The sequence below is a fragment of the Dermacentor silvarum genome, chromosome 8, assembly GCF_013339745.2.
Source record: "Dermacentor silvarum isolate Dsil-2018 chromosome 8, BIME_Dsil_1.4, whole genome shotgun sequence".
Lineage (NCBI taxonomy): Eukaryota > Metazoa > Arthropoda > Arachnida > Ixodida > Ixodidae > Dermacentor > Dermacentor silvarum.
Window position 1 is genome coordinate 66,127,788 of NC_051161.1, and position 21,572 is coordinate 66,149,359.

Consider the following 21,572-nt stretch of genomic DNA (forward strand, 5'->3'; position numbering starts at 1 on the left):
ATGTTTCACCGGCCTGCAACTTGGCTTGTGCCACTACTTCATGCGCTTGCGAAGAGTGGACTAGAGACAAGAGGAATTCCGCGCCTCGTATGCACGCTGCTCTTCAGGAGTCCTCACTATACATGGCCTTCCCATAGCACTGTCACAACACAAATCAGTTGCTAGGCAAGTTCTTTTACATATGAAAGTGTAATTCCGTCACTTACTGCTTCTTATGCTACAGTTGCTGCTTCATGGCAACTGCAGCTTATGCAACCGTAATCTTTACCGGGCAACACTTGAGGCGAACACTATGTGCAAAGGCGAGCTTTTTGGTTCTTTCTTTTTTCTTTCCTCGGCACAACCGGTGCTGTCCATGAGCGGGGGCGAGCTCCATCTGGTGGTGCTGCAAGAAACCCAGCAGTGCGTGCAGTGCGCACCTTCCGCTGATTGGTTGAGTTTTTACCATTGGTCACGACAGGGGCACTGGGGAACAGGTATAGAGCTTTACTGCAAAAACGAAGCGGCGCTCACCCTTTCTACACTCTCTCAGCGACTGCGGCAATGCACTGTGGAAGCAGCCCCAAAGCAGCAGACAGCCAAGTTAGTAGAAGATGGTGCCGATAAAGCGCAAAGCTGTGTTGCTTGAGACGAAGCTGCAAATTTTGTAAGACTCAAAAAAGTATGAAGCCCGCGCAGGAGTTCCACGATCATTACGTCTGCAACCGGGGGCTGTGCCGATCAATGGAAAAGGCGGGCTTTGTGCGCCCAGCTTCGTGTGCCATATTTGGGTGCCGCTTTCTTTAGTCAGTGAGATATTACAACCTTTGACAAACAATTGCTGCTTACTGGGCACTGCAAATTTATGTTGCATTTCTTTAAGCGTGTCAAAGCCTTTTCAGATGCTGACAAAAAGCTGTAACGGGAAAGCCCGCTCCCTCAAGCTTTTCGACTGTGAGGCAAAAGCATTTGTTACAGCGGGGAAAACATGATTCCAATAACGCTCACCGCAGGCAAGACACCGTTATTGCATTCTTCACTACCTTGGAATGTGCCGACTTACTACTTCTAGGGCTTTCATACCAGCATAGGTGGTCCTTTTCACAGTAAGGCGCAGGTCCAGAAATTGTATTTACCTGCAATTCACTACCTCAAGGGTGAAAGCATTGTTTTTTGCACTCTCTTTAAAAGCCTTCACTGCATTGACCACAGTCATGCTGAAGCATGCATTGTCTTGTGAATGATAACCAAGTGATCATCCACATATCTAAACTATTTCAAGACTGTGGTATTCACACCATCTGCCACTAGCCAATTCTCTTTGCATAGGAAAATATTCCTAAACATGGAGGCTGCACGAGAATTAATGCAGTTCTCGGATATCTGAACGGAAATGTTCCCTCCCCAGGAAATAATAAAAGACGACAGACAAAAGGACAATAACTCTAGAAAACTTTCCACTGATATACCACACTTATCCCTAAATAGTCATCTTTCACAAAGCACTCCTTAACTGCTTCTATGAGAGGCACATGATGCAAAGAATCCGCGTTTATCAGCGCCCAATGAAAGGATTATGTGGTATCAGGCTTTGCATGGCGAGGCGGCCGGACGCGATACCTACGTGGTGAGGCCTAACGGCCGGGGCACTGAGCACCGCAGAGAAATGAGACTTATTCCTTTGAGGACCAAACGACGACCCAGTTTATTCAGAGAGTGGAAAGGGATCAGCGCGAACGCTGATTACAACATTAGGCATGGCAGGGCACCAGTGGTCAGGATTCATTCGAAACCGAAACAAGGCAGAATACAACAGATTACATAGTGTTAGCTTGATGTTTGCTGTCCATTTCACTCAGGCCAGTGAGTGCACCATGATGTGGCAACCACACAGATGGCCAGCAGGAACACTATTATGTGTGCGTGCAACACCTGTGCCAGCAGCGGTACGTAGTTTCCCCACTTGAGCTGGTTCGCTGGAGTGTAATGGAGCATCAAATTGACTAGGCCATTTTTGTAGCCAAACAAACTCCATGTAGCTTACATCTCCCGAGACCTTCTAACACTCCATGCATGGGCCTCACATGTGATGTCAAATACCATGACAGCATGGTGGCGCCGACAGTGATGGCAAAAACGCGCATCGAGTGTCCATGTTATTGCTGTCTATGAAATTGTGAAAACCACCTTACCACTCTTGCTTGTCCTTGTAAATACTTTAAAGGGATCCTGAAACCCTTCTTGAACATAGTAAGAAAACACTGCCGATCTGTCGTAGATGCTGCTTTGAACATGTGAGCCAAATACAGTAGAACCTCATTGATATGATCCCGTTTCATATGATTTCCTGGTGCCAAAAACGCAAGAACGCAAGAAATTACCCAATATAGCTACACTTCTTTCTTGCCTGTTGATACGTTTTCAGAAAACACAATCTTTTGGCACTGACGTCCAGAACATCGCCAAACTGGGATCGTATGATACATTTTGAGGCGACTAGATCCCATGTAAAAAAGAACAGGCGTGAGGCGTGCACGATCGCTAACAGCAGCCGTTCGCCGCAGTACTCGCCCGCCCGTGTCATGTGAAAACGCTGGCGCGCACTCAGTTTCCTATTCCGGTATCGGTCAATCTCTTCGCGGATCGTCTCATGCTGCATTGACAGCTATCGCCACCAACCTTATGGCAGCAAGCATCTTCACCTATCCGTGTCGCAGCGCATGGCGTAGCCCCATTGAAAACCTACCGCATGCTTTTAAATAGCAATAACCTAAAGGCACCACACTTGCCTGCTACAGATGGTGAAAAGTTTTGCTCTGGTGGCATCGTGTTCTGGCAAAGCCCACCAGCTCGGTTTCATTTCGGAGACGTTGCACAATAGAAAAAACAACAACGCTCTTCTCAGGACACTCGGGCACTACCCGATCCGATTGAGTCTGAGTAGACTTGCGAGTGAGTTCTCCGTGTTTCTTAAATTTAAATAAAGTTTTGGTAGAAGCGTAGACTGATTTCTTTCTTCTCTTTGCTGTTCCTTTTTTCTATTTATTGTAGTCAATTACATATGTGGAATGTACTTCAAAGTGTGGTCCTTGCCCACTTTAAAGTGTGTGGTGGATACTTACCACACTTTTAAAGTGTGTACTTTAATGTGTGTAATTGTTGTTGAGGTAATGTGATATCGTTCTTGTGCAGAACACGAAGACGAGCACTCTCTTAACACATCAGCGTCCTATGACCATTACGACCATGCATACTGCAAAAGTGAGTTCATCACACTATGTGTGCATTTGTGTGTTGCAGCAGAGGCACACTCAGCATCACTGAAAATGAGGCTACTCCCTTACTCTTTCAGCTGTCCTGTATTTGGAGGAACTAGTGTCTGCTTCAATTGCACACTCAGCCATTTGCAAACAGCCCGGACAGTGTACACTACAGCATTGCAAGACAGATCTTAAAGGTATGACCTTGGTGCTTGCCATTGGTACTGTTCAAAATCAAGCTGTGAAGTATCATGATGCTCGTTGGAGGGGCGTTAAAAAGAGTGTTAACTCTTTCTTGCATGAAGTGGCCCGGCTGTGCCCCTAAACACTCCATTTTTAGTTAAATGTTGATAAGTACTGATGGCGATAACTTTCTTCGAATTTTGGCTTTTTTGTGTTTGTTTTTGTTGCTCCTAGATGTTTTTCATGTGAATGATTAAGCCATAGCTTTAGTAAATTGAAACTGACTAGTGAGGGGTGCTAACATGTGGTTGCTAACCGGTGCTAACATATGGGGCAGGAACTTAGAGCTTAACAAAAAAAGCTCGAGAACAAGTTAAGGACCCCACAAAGAGCAGTTGAACGAAATATGTTAGGCCTAACGTTAAGAGACAGGAAGAGAGCGGTGTGGATCAGAGAGCAAACGGGGATAGCCGACATTCTAATTAACATTAAGAGGAAAAAATGGAGGTGGGCAGGCGACGTAATGCGTAGGATGAATAACTGGTGTACCGGACCATTAGAGTTACAGAATGGGCAGCAAGAGAAGGGAAGCGCATTCAAGGATGGCAGAAAACTAGGTGGGATGATGAAGTTAGAAAATTTGCAGGTGCAAGTTGGAATCAGCTAGCCCAAGACAGGGGTAATTGGAGATTGCAGGGAGAGGCCTTCGTCCTGTAGTGGACGATGCAGGCTGAGGATGATGATAGTGAGGAGGCCCTTCACTATAGCTATAATACTATAGTGACGGCGTAACAGGAGCTGATGCAGAACCTGTGTCTGGTTTCATGGCACTGTGCAAGTGTGTTGGACTCCGTCACTATATTGTTGGAATATAGGGTTTAACCCCCTCACCAAAGTGTTTGGCCCCCTTATTACAGATTGTGGAGTCCCCAGATTGAATCGCGTCATTGGCAAAGTTTTTTTTTTTTTCCTTTTTCTTTCCTTTTTTTTTTCCTTTTTCTCTCTCTTTTAAGCGCTGCAGAAAGTGTTCTTTTGTCCTATGCTTCACCACCATGCCTAACACAGAGGGTTCCTGCAAAGGGGAGCCCGTTGCTTTGCCTAGGGATAAAGAGGTGGTTCGATTTGGTAGATGCCATTGCCGCAGACCAATGAATAATGACACATTGTTACTGTGCGCCCCAGGGAGACAAGTCAACCACTAACTAGCACAACTCTGTGCACATAACATGCAATGAAATGATGAGGGGCTCCCTCACTTCAGCAACTATACGGTGAGGAGACCCGTGGTAATGTATAGATTGTTATGACACGCCCCCTCACCGTATTGAGTGCCTGGTGAATTGCTTCCTCCGGTGGTGAGTCAGCGGTTAGAATGTGAAAAGGCAATATAAAGCAGTATCACGTTGTTTTGCCTTGAAAAGCAGCATTAATGTGTCTAGACTGCTCACTAATAAACTCTTTGGTGTGCATTTAGATGTAACCACAAATGATGCGCATATCCTCCTTGGTATAAAAGGGGGGCTAGGCACTGAACTTAGCCGAAGTCTCTGTACATATTTCGAGACAGCTTGGCTGCACTGTTCTTGCTCTGGCCAGGTGGTGGGTCTGAATTCCGGAGAAAAATGATACGCTCAGGCCTGTACGTATTTTACCAGGGCAATTAACTGCCTGTTTGTGTAGCATTTAATTATCTATAAAATTAACACATTTGACTTAGTGAACAATATCACGCAAAATTATTTTATTGCAAACCGCCATTATTCACATGGTCTCATCCATTATTTATATATATATAGCCAGGGCCAAATTGTATGACAGCAAAAGTTCCTTCCAACTATACAACTACGTAATATCTCAAAAATCCATGTCTCCACTATAGATCTAGAGCACTAGAACTCAACTAAAAACATAACTGGAAGCCTATTAAAACAATGATTACCAACAATTCTGATTAACAACGATTGCAGTAACGATAACAACAGCAGAGAATGACAGCATTAGGGGATAATGTTAACAACAGTGGGGAGCAACGATTGCAGCAATGCCAGCAGTGCCAGGGTAAACAGATGTGAGCAAAGCTGACATTAGCAAAAAAGAAAAGGAAGAACATACGAAAAAAAAATTTTTTAAGGAAAAAAATAAAGAAAAAACAGCCAACCAGTATTGAATCTGGTCAGGTTTATATCTGGTTAGGTTACAGCTTGGTGCAACCTTGTCAAACATCTAGTGATTTAGCTGTGTCTACAGTTGACTTCTTTGGCAATCTGTGTAGCAGTTATTAACACAATGCAAACTGGCCAGCAAAAGTTTACTAAGACACCAAAAAGCCAAAGTTGTCATTAAATGTGAGCTGATATAAAATTTTTGTCTCATTTCTATTTTTTCCTCTTTTTTTTTTTATAGCTGTTGACTGCAGCTTCTGCAGCAGGGTCATAGTGTATGTCTACATGCCAGTGTAGTCAGGTACCACAAGACTGCCACATCAGGTTTCAGTGACATGAATAGTCTCCTGCTTAAGTCTGAAGCCGCGCTGTACTTTGAGTGCATTTTAAGTGGGTCATGTAAGAGATGCTCTAATTGATAATTTATGGAACTCTCAAAGAATCGAGGCTTGGTGATGCAAATACAGAGCTGACAGTTACATAGAGAAGCAAGAAATGTGGGACATAATATTTTCGTGACAGTAGTTCCTTAAAGGAGCCCAGAAACACTTCTTCAACATACTGTATTTTCCAGATTATAATTCACACCTTTGTATAAGTCACATTGGTATATAAGATGCACCCATTTCAACTTGGTCGGTGTGATGGAAAACAAACTCGCTGTTTTCTTTGGGCCCAGGATCCTTTATTAATGACACAGCAGACGGGAACTTTTTACACGAAACACAGACTTAGGCAGACACGCTAACAGAATACAGATGATTTACAGGTACACACGGACTAGAGTTCGGAAATCGTTTGTCCTCCATATAAACATGTGCCTAGCACTCATGCGTTACCACTCGCCCGTGTGCATCGTCGTTGTGGTGCCCGAGACGGTGGTCATTGTGGCTACGTAGCTGCTGTCGGGCACCAGCTCAGCTGGTGTGATGTTGCGACGGTCGTGACAAGGTGCGGCGTGGTGGTGACGGCCACGTCCTACGCCGTCACCACCACGCCGCACCTTGTCACGACGTGGAAGCAGGGAAACAGCAGGCCGGTAAAGTACCAGGCCACTGCTGTAACTGGCCAGTAACGCCTGACCTGCAATGCCTCGGGGGGGCTAAACGGCGGGCTCGGTCGGCGGACAGGTAGCTCAGGCACCCCGGTGGCCAGTAGGAAACACTGCACCAGGCCGCTATAACTGCAGGCCGCTGGTGCGCAGGAGAGCCCAGCCACGAGCGGGATCTCTGACCAGGTCCGCACGGTAGCAGGATACCTGGTCGCCGGTACCCGAGCCTTGAACCACCATTCTGCGAGCTGATGTTCGAGGCTGCCGCTCGCTCTCATGCTCTCACGCCGCTTTCTTGTTTGTGGCACGTCATCTTCCTTTGCAATCACCATCAGCACTTTTCTTCTTGTAGTCACCGCCATACGCCACTATCCACATATCACAGTCGGCATAATGAAACGATAAAAGCATGTCCACTCATTGCGAGGTGCCAAACTTACACATTTCTGTGCACTAAAATTCCGTAAACTAAATTTTTATGAGCTGCAAGTCCTATCCAAAAGAAATCTTTGATATACAGTCCTCTTATGTGCAGTAAACCAATATTTACTGAACTTCACTCTAAGCCGTCAAAGGCCTCGTACTCTCATGCACTGTCAGAATCTTCTGCCACTTCTGCCGGCAGCATCATCGGTAGAAGTGGCTGAAGGTTTTGACAGTGCAAAGGCAGAGATAGACTGTGAGACAAAGATTGAATCTTCAGGTCAAAGATCGAACCTTGGAGGCAAAGACTGATGGCCTAAAAAAGGAAACTGCTTCATACTGTCTCTAGATTTAAACCTTTTCTTTTAAATGCTTAAATTTGGTGCAGTGGTTGTGGAGAACTACGTTTTCTCCGTTCCCATGTATGTAGATAGGAGCTGCTGAGCTAAAGTTTCCTCTTAAGCTACACTTGATCTGATCAGATTCTCACTTTAGCATGTCACCTGTGCAGAGTGACTGATAAGCACAATAATAATAAGTATGTTTATGCTCACGTATCTGCTTCATTACTGCAGATTGTTTAGTTATACAGACTCGCATGTGACTTGGGATGCATACATGTTGTAGCACTCGTTCTTGCATTTCTAGTGCACTCTGACACAATCTTATTTTTCAGGCAAACCAGTCAAAAGTGGTGGGACCACGCAGCAGCATCCAGGCCCCACGCAGCAGCATGGGACCACACCAACACCCAGAAAGCGTGGTCGCCCCCCTTTGCATCGAAATGACCAGTGGTACTTAAATTTGACCAGGCAGCCCAGTAATGGGCAAGTGACCACTCCCCTACTTCTTCGCCAACCCCAGCAGCCGTCAAACATTACGAACGACCCTGCAAGTGAAGTGTCCAAGGAACTACTGCAAAATGATAGAAAAAGGAGGAGGTGCCATTATTGGGTAGGGAGGTCTCATCTCGTACGTGCCACCTCAAGGTATCATAGGCCAGCAAGGCCTGTCATGACCCGTGAAAAAATTGCGTCAGAAGCCGCCAAGTATGTCAGCAAAGAATTTCTGGACGTCCTGCGCGCCAAACTTCGTCTTCCATCCATCAACAGGTATGGCAGAGCTGGCATAAGGCATGTCAGCATTTTTATTTCATTTATTTGGCCTTAACGGCCACAAGGCATTGCGTAACGTGGAAGTGAGCAGCAGAACTCCTTGATAACCCTTATAGGGTCAACTTTCCTTAATTTGACGAATTGATCGACTTATACTGCGGGTCAGGTTAAACAAGATGCAGAAGAAATGCCAAGACACATCACTGATTCGTTTGGCATTATAGTATTTGCCCGATTCTAACACGCCCTCAAATCAACTGCATTCCCACTTTCTTTGTGTCCGGTGTAGAGCAATAAAGCGCCTAAACAAAGTAGAAATCAAACGCGCACCCAATGTGTTAGCAAGGAAAATTGGCAAAGGTCTAATACGTGTTCCACCACTGTGGCCGGTTTCCAAAAGTCAGCATCGCTGCACTTATTTTTTAACACGAAAGTGTTTTATGCCGGGGTCCACCAAGACTTCACTGACGTATTTCCGTCACGGAAATACGTCAGCTTACAATGTACACGAACATAATACAAAGAAAGAAACCAGAAGAAAAAGTTCCACAAACATGCAAAATCTGGAAATCGAACCCACGACCTCTCGGTCCGCGACGATAGATCGCCGAGCGTTTAACCCATTGCGCCACAAACGCATTTGCAGAGAGCTACACAGACGCGCTTTATATATCTAACACTCCTCCGTGTACCCGCGCTCTTGCTCGGGGCGGTGCCGCCGCCTACGAGCAGAAAAGAGAAGTACTGCATTATGACACTAACGCGCACCGACAGTGAACGCTTCGGTGGTCTCAGCACTACGACGCCTCGATGCCAGCATTCGAAGGGACGCTGGCATCAAGAAGCACTACCAACGCCAGGTGGCGTTCACCGTACTCAGCACAGCGGAGCGTGGCCTCCGCAATTAGCTCTGAAAATGTTTCTGAAGTTGATCGCGGAGGCTGCAATTACGACGCGCTGTACGCGCTGATTTGACTCGGTGACGATTCAGTTACGTGCTTTGTCTTGCGCGTTGTATTAGTGTGTCAGTTACGTGCTTCGTCTTTCGCGTTGTGCTAGCGTGTGCAGCGTAGTGCAGCTTCCATATGCACGACGGTTGCTCATGGTCATCAACGTTGGTAGTCGTGATGGAGGAGACGTGCCACCAGGCTACAGTGTACTAGAAGGGGGCAGTGGGCTTACTCTCCGGCGGAGGCTATGCGATGCGGTGGCTCCACGAATGTCGCAGATATGAGCTTCTCCGATAGCCCAAGCGGCGGCGCTGGCGTCAGTTTCAATGGAGTGTGGGTGCGACGGCGCAGCTGCCCAGTGCCCGCCCAGTGCCCGATCATATTTGTTGGAGTTGCAGAGCTGCGTTGTTTTTTTTTTTTGTTTTTTTTTTTGTGTGTGTTTTTTTTTGTGGACGTCGTCGCGTAGGGTTTTTTTTTTTATTCAGTGTTTTTTTCACACATAGCCTGCAAGAGATTAGTATTGTCACGTAGTCACATGTATACGTGTCAGTATGCCTTGCAGTAACTGAGCCATGCCGCGGCATCGACAAAATCACTGTTACGCGCCTGGGTGCCAAACCGGCTATGTTTATGTGAAGGATTGGCCGAAGTTGTCCTTGTTTGGCGTCCCGAAGGATAAAAATAGGCGGAAAGAGTGGGAAAGAAACCTCCACAGAGCTGACAAGCCCCTGGACGTCACGAGCGCTATATGCGAGCTCCATTTCGAGCCACGTTTTGTGCTCATGTCCACCGCAGTTCCTGATCACTGTGAATTGTCTTTCTTTTTATGGTCTAGTTAGGTCAGTTAGCGAAGGAAACTGCGAGGAAGGTACACTGGCCTCCTTGTACACTGATCTCGAAGCATCATATGTGACCGAAATGAGTGCAGTCAAACTGCTGCTAGCGCTACTGCCACAGAGGCCACACAAAACGTGGTACCCCTAAGGGACTTTAGGTACCCCAGCATTGCACGGGCCTGCGGGTTTCAAACGACCATAACCAGCACGTGGCCAGAAGCGACTCGAGACTCACTTAACACATTGCAGGCTATGTTGCGCGGGAATGTATTGTCAATTCCAGCACAAAATGCCAAGAATGCATAAAGCTGCTTACTATGACGCCACCAGGCGAAAGTTTTCATGCCCGGCTAACAAACTTCTGTGACCGAGGAGGCCTCCTTTATCCCTCCAGTCAGCTGTACGGCTTCGTGAAAAAGCTAGAGGATCTTTTCACAGAATGCTTCTGTCAGAGTGAGCCACACTCTGACAGCGTTATATGGACATGCTGGCAGTTAAGAGTAAGCTTCCCCTCGAAGTTAGCTGCAATGTGCACGCTCTTAGCCTCACAGCTAAAATAATTAGTTTTTACATTTTCACACGTCTGCATTTTTATGTGAAAGGAATTAACTGTGACAAGGCAGGAAAGCGGCAGAGGGCCAAGCTGCTGAAGTTGAACCGTTGCTTATGAGTTGAAGTGCATGAAACAATGGCTTGCTGTACTTGCAAATAAAAGCTTTGTGTCAGCAACAGCCCTGTTATCTTCATTTTGCTTATCCTTATATAGCTGTACATAAAATAAGCATAGGCCTGAGCCTAATTGTCAAGTGAACTAGTTTTCACTTTTTAATCAGGCCTCCCTCCATTTCTTTATGGAAAAAATCAACCTGATCTGATTTAACAAATGTGTGCCAGCGTAATGATGGGTAATAATAAACGCAGAAGGCTACTGTGAAGCATGGAACAACTAAAGTGAAACAATGAAATATTAAAGCCATATATACAAATTCATTTTGGCTAAGCAAAGGCACAAACCTGGTTAGCATGCCTGATGGTTTTTTTTTTTTTTTTTTTTTTTTTTTTTTTTTTTTTTTTTTTAGCCCAGCTGGGTAGTATGTGCGCACTGTTTTCTGTCTGAAAAAATTGTACATTAGGTCGACACGGCATGAAACCGTATATTTGGTCACCGTCCCTTTCATTCGAGATTTTCTTTCAATTTTTTTACGATTGCCCGATAATTCGGAAAATTCGAAGGCCCCTTCCACATAAGCAAAATCCGTCAGCGACGACCTCTTTGCAAAAAAGGTTTAAGAGTTAGGATAGGCAGCAAATTGCCCAAGAGTTGCCGTCTTCCTTTTCCACAAGGTACTATTATGGGAAACATCATGTGGCCTAAACAAATATAGTGCTTGCTAAAGATATGTAGACTCTCAAGTATGTCAAAATTAAAAACAAATAAGAGTGTGAACTGCTTCGAACTGAAACCGTCAGGAACGCAAGGAAAATAAAAGCTTCTGCAAGCAAAGCTTCCATTGAAGTTGCCAGTGGCGCCACCTGTTGGATGCGACGCTGACTGCGTCAGAGGAGCGGCTGAGTAAGCCCACTGCCCCCTTCTAGTACACTGTAACCAGGCGTCAGCGTGGGTGCATCAACGCCTAAGGGCGCTTTAGCCACAAAACACCAATAGACATTATATATCAATGTGCAATAAACATTACACTACTTCTGTGAAGACACGTTTCACTTTCGTGTTCTATACCGATTCCTATATAAGAGGGATCGACCACATTTTTTTGTTAGCTTCGCCACAATACAATTGTGTCGTGCTGTAAAGCTTGTGTTATGCAGCAAAGCACACGAATGTTGTGAAGGCAGTTTTGGTTTCGTGTCTGATTGCACTGCCGCGGAGACAATATTCGGACGAATTTTCTTGAGAAATGTACAAGTGTTCGTTAGAATTGGCCAAATATCGTAATCAGACGTTGGCGAGATTTCGTTATTGCTTGAAAATCTCCCTAGGGCAGGCTGAAACGAAGCGCTTTTCGACGGAAGATGGCATTTGTTGAACGAATTCAAATCCGCTGAAACAGACATTGCCATTAAAGGGGTCACTACTGGGGTCATCGTAGAGGTCAGCTGTATGCATGCCGACTGGTCAAGTTCGAATTATCCGGCGAAGGCCAATTTTAGGGTCGAAATAATAAATGTTTGGGCCCATAAAATGCATGAGTGCTGTCCGGGACCTTTTTTCAGGATCGAAATAACCGAAAAATCGAATTAACCGAAGTCGAATTAATGGAATTTTCTATGGTTTCAACGTATCACACTTGCACAAGCCTGCCAAGTAGATGTCTTTTGTTAACCTTAACTTTTATTGCACTAAACAGCACCCTGCTAGTTTCAGTACTTCAAGTGAACAAGTGTGGCGTGTATAGTGCATGGTTATCAAACATTGCTGCTTTATTTGTAGTGTGGAGTGCACTAACTTGGACAAAGACCCACACTTGTTTGCTTTCTGAAAGTAACACTGAGCTTGCTAACTGAAAGCCTGCTGTCTTTCATGACATCAGTGTTGGCGCCGTGACATCTAATTGGGAACACCCCACCTCTGACCATAATGAAGACCTCAGGAGCTGGTAAAACCTTCACATGCCCAACATTTGAGCTGTAGAGTTCTCGCTTAACAAAAACAAAAATTACGAGTATGCTTAGACCACACTCCCAAGTACAAGGACAATATTTGGAACATAATTTTCTATCGAGAGCATTGGAACATAAGTGCCTCATTTACTCAAATTTAAGCAAATACTTTAAAAAATAATGTATGAAAGTTGGAAGCCAGCTTAGATCCGAAGATGTGGTTTGGCAGCAACCGCCATGCACTGCTGATGTTAGGAAAAGGTCTGTAACACAAGATGGAAAAGGATATTTGCTGACCTTATCGGGACTCAAAGGCAAGCAGGAATGTCTGTAATGACGGAGATCATACAGGCAAAGGTGAAGGGCGTTTCAAACATTCTAGATGTTGCTTGGAACAAGTTCAGATGCCTGTCTACATTGGCATGCCTTTGACATGTCTACTGTTGCTTAGGTAGTGAACTGGGTTGCGGCTGCATTGGATAAAATTTTGGCCAATATGATAATGTGCAAATTCCAAAAGTGTGAAATCTCAACAATGTTGCAACAATGCCTCTTTTCTTTGCGCTTACATTCAAAGAAGGTGTATTTTTAAAATTTTGACTTTCCAAATTTTTGACAGTTGGCCTAGTATCAAGGCCAGCCTAAATTCAAACATTTATGATAACTGTAGTGCTATTACTAAAATGGGTTACTTCTAGAAAGATGAAAAACCCAGTTCACTCATCTTGAAATGGCATGGTTACCGCTACGAAAATCAAACACAGACACTACCAAAAATGACGACACTGGTATTAACACGGGCGACAACACGGGTGATCATTTCCAGTCCTTTCTGTGTTTGTTCTTGTAGCGGTAAACATGTCGTTCAGTAAGTACCAACTGCAGCAAGAACAAGTTCTTCACTCAATTCACTCTCTCTTATGTCACCCTATCTACCTGATGGATGTATTCAGAATCAATCATTTATTCAGACAGGGCTGCAAAACTAGGAAATGTATGCCAGTGAGGGCTATAAACAGCAACTAGCAGCACCTGCAAAAAAGAAAAAGAAAGTATGGCAGAACCTGTCAAAACGTAAACAGGTGAAATGCCTTATGAACACTGTGCTTCGTTACTGAGAATATTACAGTATAGACCACTTATAGCGTAACCGTTTATAGTGCAGAACTGGCTACAACGCGGCCTTTTCCGACTCCCGTTTACCCTCCCATAGAACTCCATGTATACGCATACCGCTTACAGTGCAGCCGCGTGAGACGAAATACCGGTTATAATGCGGCTTCCGCAGGAAAATCTCGCCGACAAGGGCGGCAGCGAGCACGCTTCTCAACAAGGTGCATGCTCCCGGCCGACGTATGCATTATTCAATGCAATCAAACTCTCGTTAATTCGGACTTATTTGGCCGCACATCGGTTAATTCGGACTACTTTTGGAGCTCGGTGAGTGAGAAGCGCCACAAATGTGCGACGCAAAAGAGCAAGAACGGCGCTAGCGTCCAACCGAAATGAAGCAGCGGAGTCTGCATCGCCACAGCCATCAGTGGAAATCGTACGTGAATGACAGCAACACGGAACGCTTCGAACCTATTGGTGTCTTTAAAGCCTGTATTCTTGCGTTTACCGCCGCGTATAACATTGCGTTGGCCGCGGGCTTTCGTAACTGCGTAGTCATCATGCACGATCCCGTCGATAGCGGCCGCGGTTTTCTCCGCAGCGGTTGCGGCGACCAGTAGTTTCGTTTTTACTCGGTACGCGCGTCGGCCGCGTGCCTAAAAAACTACGTAGTCGCCATCGATGATCGCATAGATAGCGACCGTGGTTTCGACTGCAGATGTTGCAGCTAATGGTAGTTAATGCGTTCAGAATCGTTGCGTGCATCGGGCGCGTGCCTTCAGCACCGCAAAGTCGCCGTTCATAATTGCGTCGTTAGCGGTCACGGTTTTTTCCGCAGCGGTTGCGGCAAACAGTTGTTTTGTTTTGACTCGGTACAAAGCTGTCGAGCTTGAAAAGCAACGGCTACATCGCGATTGCGTTTTCGCCAACTCACTGGCGAAAACGTAATCGCGATGTGCGCGCGATAGTACAAAGCGTGTCTGCATGTTTGGTCTACATGTTTTGCATATGTGCAGGGCTTGAAAATCGGTGTTTTGGTTATAGTGCGGTACCGCTTATAGTGCAGATATTCGCGACTCCGGCGACTTACGTTATCAGCGGTCTACACTGTATTGTGTATTCTCTCTTATTTGGTATTTCCCCCCCCCCCCCCCCGAAATTCTTTCGTGCTGGCATGCTCCGCCGACCAAAACAACCACTGGCGCCGGGAATCATTCTGGATTTTGTCTACAATGTCCTTTTCACGATCGAAAAGACATTTTGGCACGAACATTGCGAACTTGGGCTGGATTTCATGGCAGCGCCCTTGCACCTGGAGTCACATAACGCAGGGAGCCCCGTCCGAGCACAAACTTTCAAGGGCTTTTTGATTGCGAGCGGGCGCGTTGCTGCATCTCGCAGCGGCTGCGGAATCTACGGAGCGCATGGATTTCAATTCTGAAACTTTATGGGTATACAGTTCTAACGCCTTCGTATTATGCCACTTCACGTACACGATTTCTATGCACAACTGGCTCAGAGCGGAGCGAGACAAGCTCAATGCTCTCATCCGAAAAGTAGTCAAAAGGGCTCTCGGGCTACCCATTAGGACCCATACCGAAGATCTACTCAAGCTGGGGGTACACAACACCGCTGAGGAGATTGCCGAAGCCCAAGAACGCGCGCAACTCGCTCGCCTGACCACCACAGCGGCAGGTAAACGCATCCTCGAGGAGCTGGGTTACCCTCCTGTGGTATCTTCGAGGGTCAGTACCCCGATCCCTAGGTGCATTCGAGGCAAGTTCGAAGTGGCCCCCGTGCCTCGAAATGTCCATCCCGTCCACAACGAGGGCAGACGCAAGGCGAGAGCAGTAGCAATTCTGAAACAGATCTATCAACAAGGCATCAGAGCACGCTTCGTCGACGCCGCGGAGTACAGCGATGGAAAGACCTTTGCCGTCGTCGTGGTCGACTCCAGCGGCAAGCTTACCAATAGCGCTTCAATTCGCACTTCAGACCCCGAAGTCGCCGAGCAAGCCGCCATCGCCCTCGCCCTGCTAGACGGTCGTGGGTCTGAGATCTACAGCGATTCCAAAACGGCAGTTAGGGCTTTTCAGAAGGGTCGCATCGCCGAGCAGGCTGCTCGTCTTCTTAGCGTCTCCAATCCGGATGCTCTCACGCATCATTCGATTCACTGGTTTCCCGCTCACGTAGGGTCGGTCGAGGGTGCTCCCCCGAACCTCAATGAGTCTGCTCACGAGGCTGCGCGCGACCTCACCGACCGCGCTTCCTCTGTAAGGAGAGCCGACACCCCTCCCCCCTACGGCCACAGGGATGCTCCCGCTACTCACAACGAGGTGACAAAATTTTTCTACATGTCCAGAAGGGTCTTTCCACCCCCTCACCCCAAATTGAATAGGGCGCAAGCTGTTTCGCTTAGACTTTTACAGACCGGCACATATCCGTGTCTGGCCGTTCTGCACGAAGTTTACCCTGACGTATACTGCGACGACGCCTGCCCATCCTGTGGGCAGACCTCCACTCTAGCACACATGCTCTGGGAGTGCGAGTCGAGATACCCCAAGTTCAGCAAGGATGAGTGGGACTCGCTTCTGCGTAGCCCCGCTCTAGACAAGCAAATCCTGGCTGTCCGGTGTGCCCGCGACCGGGCTGGTGGGATAGACCTGCCGGTCCCGACGTGGGACTAGCCGGGTGCGCGACGAGTTCGCGTCCTCGCCGGACCTGTAATAAAAGTTATTTCACTCACTCACTCACTCACTTACAGTTCTCATAAACTTTTGACGCGAAAGGTGCACTGACATTTCCAGAGGCGTGCTTTGGATTTTCAATTCTGGAACTTTATGGGTTTAATGTTCTTATAAACTTGGGGCCAACATGCTCGCACTGGAGACCTCGTGTTCAAGCCGTTCCAGAAATGGAAGCACGCGCTCGCAATCTTACCCACACGTGAAAATACTAATTATCACCGTGACTGTCAGCTGGCAGCTGATAATTTTCTACAAACATTTTCACGAAGCGCGCTAAATGTGATCAATCAGGTTCAGATGGACCAGGGCTGGCAAATTAAAATAAGAGAACACAGAAGAATGTTAACGGCCTATTATTGGGGCAGTTCTTTTTTGCGGATGACAAGGTCTGGCTCTACATGGCCATAAGGACAGTGGTCCTATGGATTTAAGCAAAGCCCCCTGCTGAAAATACTGTTCTTTTCAGAGCGCTTCTTTGCATGCAAGCTGATTGTGGAGATACATATCCGAAGAATCGTTTGGAAAGTTGCCCCAGTAATGCCTCGTATTTAAGCCCAGATGTACAAAACCAAATTATAGAAATTTGTGGGTGAAATTATCAAAGAAAGCCTAGATGAAAAAGTAAACGCTACAGGCAGCTTCTCCATGCTTGCTGACGAAACGATAGATATTGCTGGAATCGACCAGCTTACTGTTTGTGCAAGGTACCTAAACAAGGATGCCAACGACATCGAGGGAGTGTTTTTAGGTTTTAGCACCGGAATAGATGCCCTCTCTCATTGCGATTGCAGGTTCTATGTAAATGTGTAAATACTGCTGCAGATTCTGGTCACCCTTCCAGTGACCACTGCCAGCGCAGAGAGAATATTTGTTAACAAGAGTTTACTAAAAAACTACTTGCGCTCCTACTCCTGATTTTTATTTGTACTCACTGTTGCGACTATAATCTCGGTGTAATTACAATACACGACCAGTAACAGCTGCTTCTGCGCAGTTTATTGCAATGAAGGACGTCGACATTGAGGTTTTTCCCTGGCCGTTGCATATGTACAAAAATGTAAACAAGGTTCTTGAATGACAAAGATTCATCAAAACATTTGTCCTCAACTTGTTCATTTCATGGCCTTGAAGTTTTTCATATCAGCTGCATGCACTGCTTTGCTGGTTTCGCACTTTTCGAACTGATATAGTTCTAAAGTTTGTGTGATTATTTCTTTACTTATTAAACAGACAAAAAAAAAAACTTGAAGCATTGCTATCAGTTATTTCTGCCACAATATTTGAGACATACGAATACATTCTTTTATGAAAAGATACATATTTTACTGGACAGTGCGTAGCGTTGAATAATTCGTTTGCAGTGTCTAATATACAATGGCATTGGAAATGACAATGCAGTTATTATTTATGTATTTGATCCCTCGACAAATTTTATAAGGAGGAGGCTGCACTGCAGTGTGAGCCCCCCCCCCTCGAACAAAATTTCTGGCTACGTCACTGATGGCCACAGAAGCAAGTCTAAGACATAAAAGGCTACTAGAGCCCTGCTGTAGTTGTCGAGAAGAACTGAGCTGTGCAGGTGCCTTGAACGTCCATGTAATGCTGTCATGTGTGTTTAAATTTTCCCTGCTGCCTTTTTGGCACACCCCTACTACTCTCCAATTTGGAGGTAGCAAACCAGGAAAAAAAAATGTTGCGAAAACCATCTCTGATGTTAATTTTTAACCATCAAAGATGATTGTCAAGGTAAGCACGTAGCATATGCAAACCACAGAAATCAAATAGACACACCTGCAGTACTGCTAAAGTATGCTGCTGACATTGCTAATGATGTTTGATGATGGCAGGGCAAATTATCATTGGCATGTTGTGGTAGACGGCATGATATAGTGACGGGGATGACGACAGCACAGCAACAACACTGTGATAATGATGGAGAGGATGTGGTAACGATGGCATCATGACCAAGCTGGCATGGCGACAATGGAATCGTGACAGTGTGACGACAACAGCAGGGTGGCAACGGCCTGGCGACAACAGAATGACGACAGCGTGATGACAGTGGCATTACAATGGCTGTTCACTTGGCCTTTCTTTTCTGCTCATTCACTTCACTGCAGCCAGATACTCCTCCGGCCATTGGCGTTAAAATCGTCCAATACCCATACACTGTAGAAGTCCGTCTGAGCAAAGCTGTGGTGAGTCAGCAATATGAAATGGCGGCATCTCGATAAGAGATGCACAAAGGACTTCAGCGATAAAGTTGCCTTGCAGCCATCAGCTAAGATGGGGGAAACTGTGACACAGCTCCACCACCGAGCACAGTATCTCAACATTCAGGCGCCACATGTGATAGAGCATGTGCATCTCTAAGAGCTAGTTGCCGCAACTCGATTGCGTGAGAGAGCGTGTCTTCAGCAGAAAAAATCCAACGAAGAAAACAAAATATAACCAAGAAAAGCGGTTCACATTAAAACCTCATTAACATCCCAAGCTTTCCTTTATATATCTATCTGATATCTGTGTAGACCTTTTAATATATATTGAGTTCAATATTGAATATTGTTTCAAGGGTCAAGAAGAAGCAAGCAAGTTGTTCTGGCAAGCCATCCAGGGCTGAGGGACAAGGTGAATGCAAGCAGGTATCAATCTTCAGGCATATGTTTGTCTGCATAATTCAGTGCTCCCTTGAATTTTATGTAAAAAATGTCCTGTTCTTTTCGCGCTGCAGTGAACAACCAACAGGGGCAGCCATGCAGTCAAAGGAGTTGCAACTGCTAGACCATGGCAATATGACAGCATGTGAGGTGAGCATGTGCTTCAAGTGTGCATGTGTAGATTTATTTGATCCATTAGCATGATGTGTAGTGTTCAAGCAGCACAGTCAAATGAGGATTCCCAAGCCAAGATAGGGCCACAGCTATGGCCAGCATGGCAAAATCATTCCCAAGATTATTTGGGTTCTATCTTATACAGAGAGTTTCATTTAACTTGGACCAGACTTTTAAAATTTGCAAATGCTACGTAGCTGGACAGAAGCAAGGTAATGCTCTTTGCCATCGCTTGGAGATACTCAGATTATTTTTTTAATTTCACCTAATTACATAATTCGTCTTAATTAATCAACTTCTCATTTATTATAATTAGATTAAAAGCGTCAACGAGAAAATTGTAGAGCAACATGAAAAACATCCGATACAGCTTTCTGTTGCTCAATACGTGCTACGTAGTAGTGTTTTTCCGAGTGTGAAGGATGCCTGCGAAGACACGCAATGTGCCTTGAGCGGACAGTTGCGCGGCAATTTTACATGTATTCGCGGGCTTCTTTCACGCTCAGAAAAACACTTTCGTGGTTTTGGCACGTAAAACCCCATAACTTTTTTTTAAATTTAGCAACAAAGTCAGGGTGTAAATTTTATGCCAATTCTGCCTAGAGGTGTGGCTTCATGGCAGTGTGAGCTGCACTGACATGAAGCCACACCTCAAGCCAGAGTTCCCCGCCATTATAAAGGTTATTTCCTAAGGAACCCTGCCCCCCCCCCCCCCCCCCCCGCGTCTTGAAGCTCCCTCTCCTCTCTCTCTCATGATCAATCATTCTCTTTCTTTCGGATCACCATTTTGCATTTTCTCTGTGTTAGCAGCTAGTTGGCGAATAGTGCGCGTGGTGCTGGCAAGCACGAATTCAGATCACAGGAGTTTACATTATAACAAAAGACTATCAACGTTGCTAAAGAGGTAGGGAGCAGAGCCACTAGCCGAAGACACGACATGGGAGAGTTGTGCATCCACGAGGCTGTATTGTAAAGATTTTAGTGTTGTGTTCAGTTATTTCTGCAAGTTATACGCACAGACTTTTTTTTTCTTTTGTCTTATCGGGGTATTGCAAATGATCTTGCGAGCTATATGGGGATGCGAGCTACATATGCGAAAGGTATGGTAACTTGTAAAATAGCCGAGCTGCTTTGAATAATGAAATGTGCCAATGTGTGTGCTAGCCTCTCTTCTACGTTATGTGATCACAAAGTGGCCTATTTAGAACATATATGATAATGCATAAATTTTGGTTCTGATGCTGTGCCATGAAATTGGTTCTGATGCTGTGCCATGACTGCAGCATTTTCCCAAGTGATAGAGTGCTGACTCTTGTGCTGACATCGCTTGGGAAAATGCTGCAGTCATGGCTAAAGAGAAAAATCCAACAACGAGACTGTTGCTGGAATCTGGTGATACAGAGGACGCCAGATACCATTAACAGGACAGATGGAAACATGCCTCAAGTTTATGCCCGTTCATTACGTCATATACTGCATACTTAACTGGACAACGACACTGCGTCTGCTGCATTCTGAACAAGGAACCTGTACAGGCTCCGAAACGTCAAAACAACTTTTTGACTTGGTCAGTGACCGTAATTTTCATTAACCCAACATGCCTACCTGACCAGACGAGCTTTCGCCGAACTCTTGACTATGTAATTTTTAGTATTTTAAGTAATCTCTCATTACAAACTGTGTATGCACATGTGCATGTTGCAGGAGTGATGTTCTGATGTATTATAAGCTGCTGTATTTCATGTAATAAATTAGTTCATTCTTGTTATTACTGCCATGTTGCGGGGCTGTAAGTCTCTTCAGGCAGCAGCTGTAGCCCGGGCAAGTGCAACTACCATTGGCAAAGTCTAGCTACCCCATCTTCAACTCTGGCCTTTTGCCAATGTCAGCATCAATGTCACATTTGTTTGCTGCTGGTGTATTCCCTCTTCCAGGATAGAGTTTAACTATGCGAGCAGTTCTGCTTCTTCATGCACCATACATCATCATTCTGTTTGCATGCAAATCTCTGTTCACCATTGGCAGTCTACCCACAAGTAAATATATATGTCTGCTAGCAACCTCCCCATCAGCTTTTGTTGCTTCCATCAATAGATCGAGAATGTTGCCAAACACTCCTGGTTTAGCAGTCTTTTCACTGTCTAGAGCTTCTTCCATCCCACAGATACTTTGTTCTGAGTGGTGTTGTCAGTTGCGTAGCTCTGACTTCATGATCCTGATTCGATTTTTAATCCCACAGCATTTAGACTCTCTTTTGATTCAAAACAACTTTTTAAAGAAGTCATTTAGAAAAATCAGTAATT

General features: G+C 45.6%; 1 protein-coding gene across 4 annotated transcripts in view; it reads left to right on the forward strand.

Moving 5' to 3' along the window:
- LOC119461367 (uncharacterized) overlaps window positions 1-21,572 on the forward strand; it is a 36,868-nt gene that overhangs the window by 11,434 nt on the left and 3,862 nt on the right. For all 4 annotated transcript variants that reach the window (XM_049672535.1, XM_049672536.1, XM_049672537.1 and 1 more), the window contains exons 5-9: window positions 3,172-3,240; window positions 3,332-3,436; window positions 7,735-8,170; window positions 19,011-19,080; window positions 19,170-19,245. In XM_049672535.1, coding sequence (XP_049528492.1) covers window positions 3,172-3,240; window positions 3,332-3,436; window positions 7,735-8,170; window positions 19,011-19,080; window positions 19,170-19,172 — 683 coding nt within the window. In that variant the 3' untranslated portion in view covers window positions 19,173-19,245. The remainder of the gene's footprint in view (window positions 1-3,171; window positions 3,241-3,331; window positions 3,437-7,734; window positions 8,171-19,010; window positions 19,081-19,169; window positions 19,246-21,572) is intronic.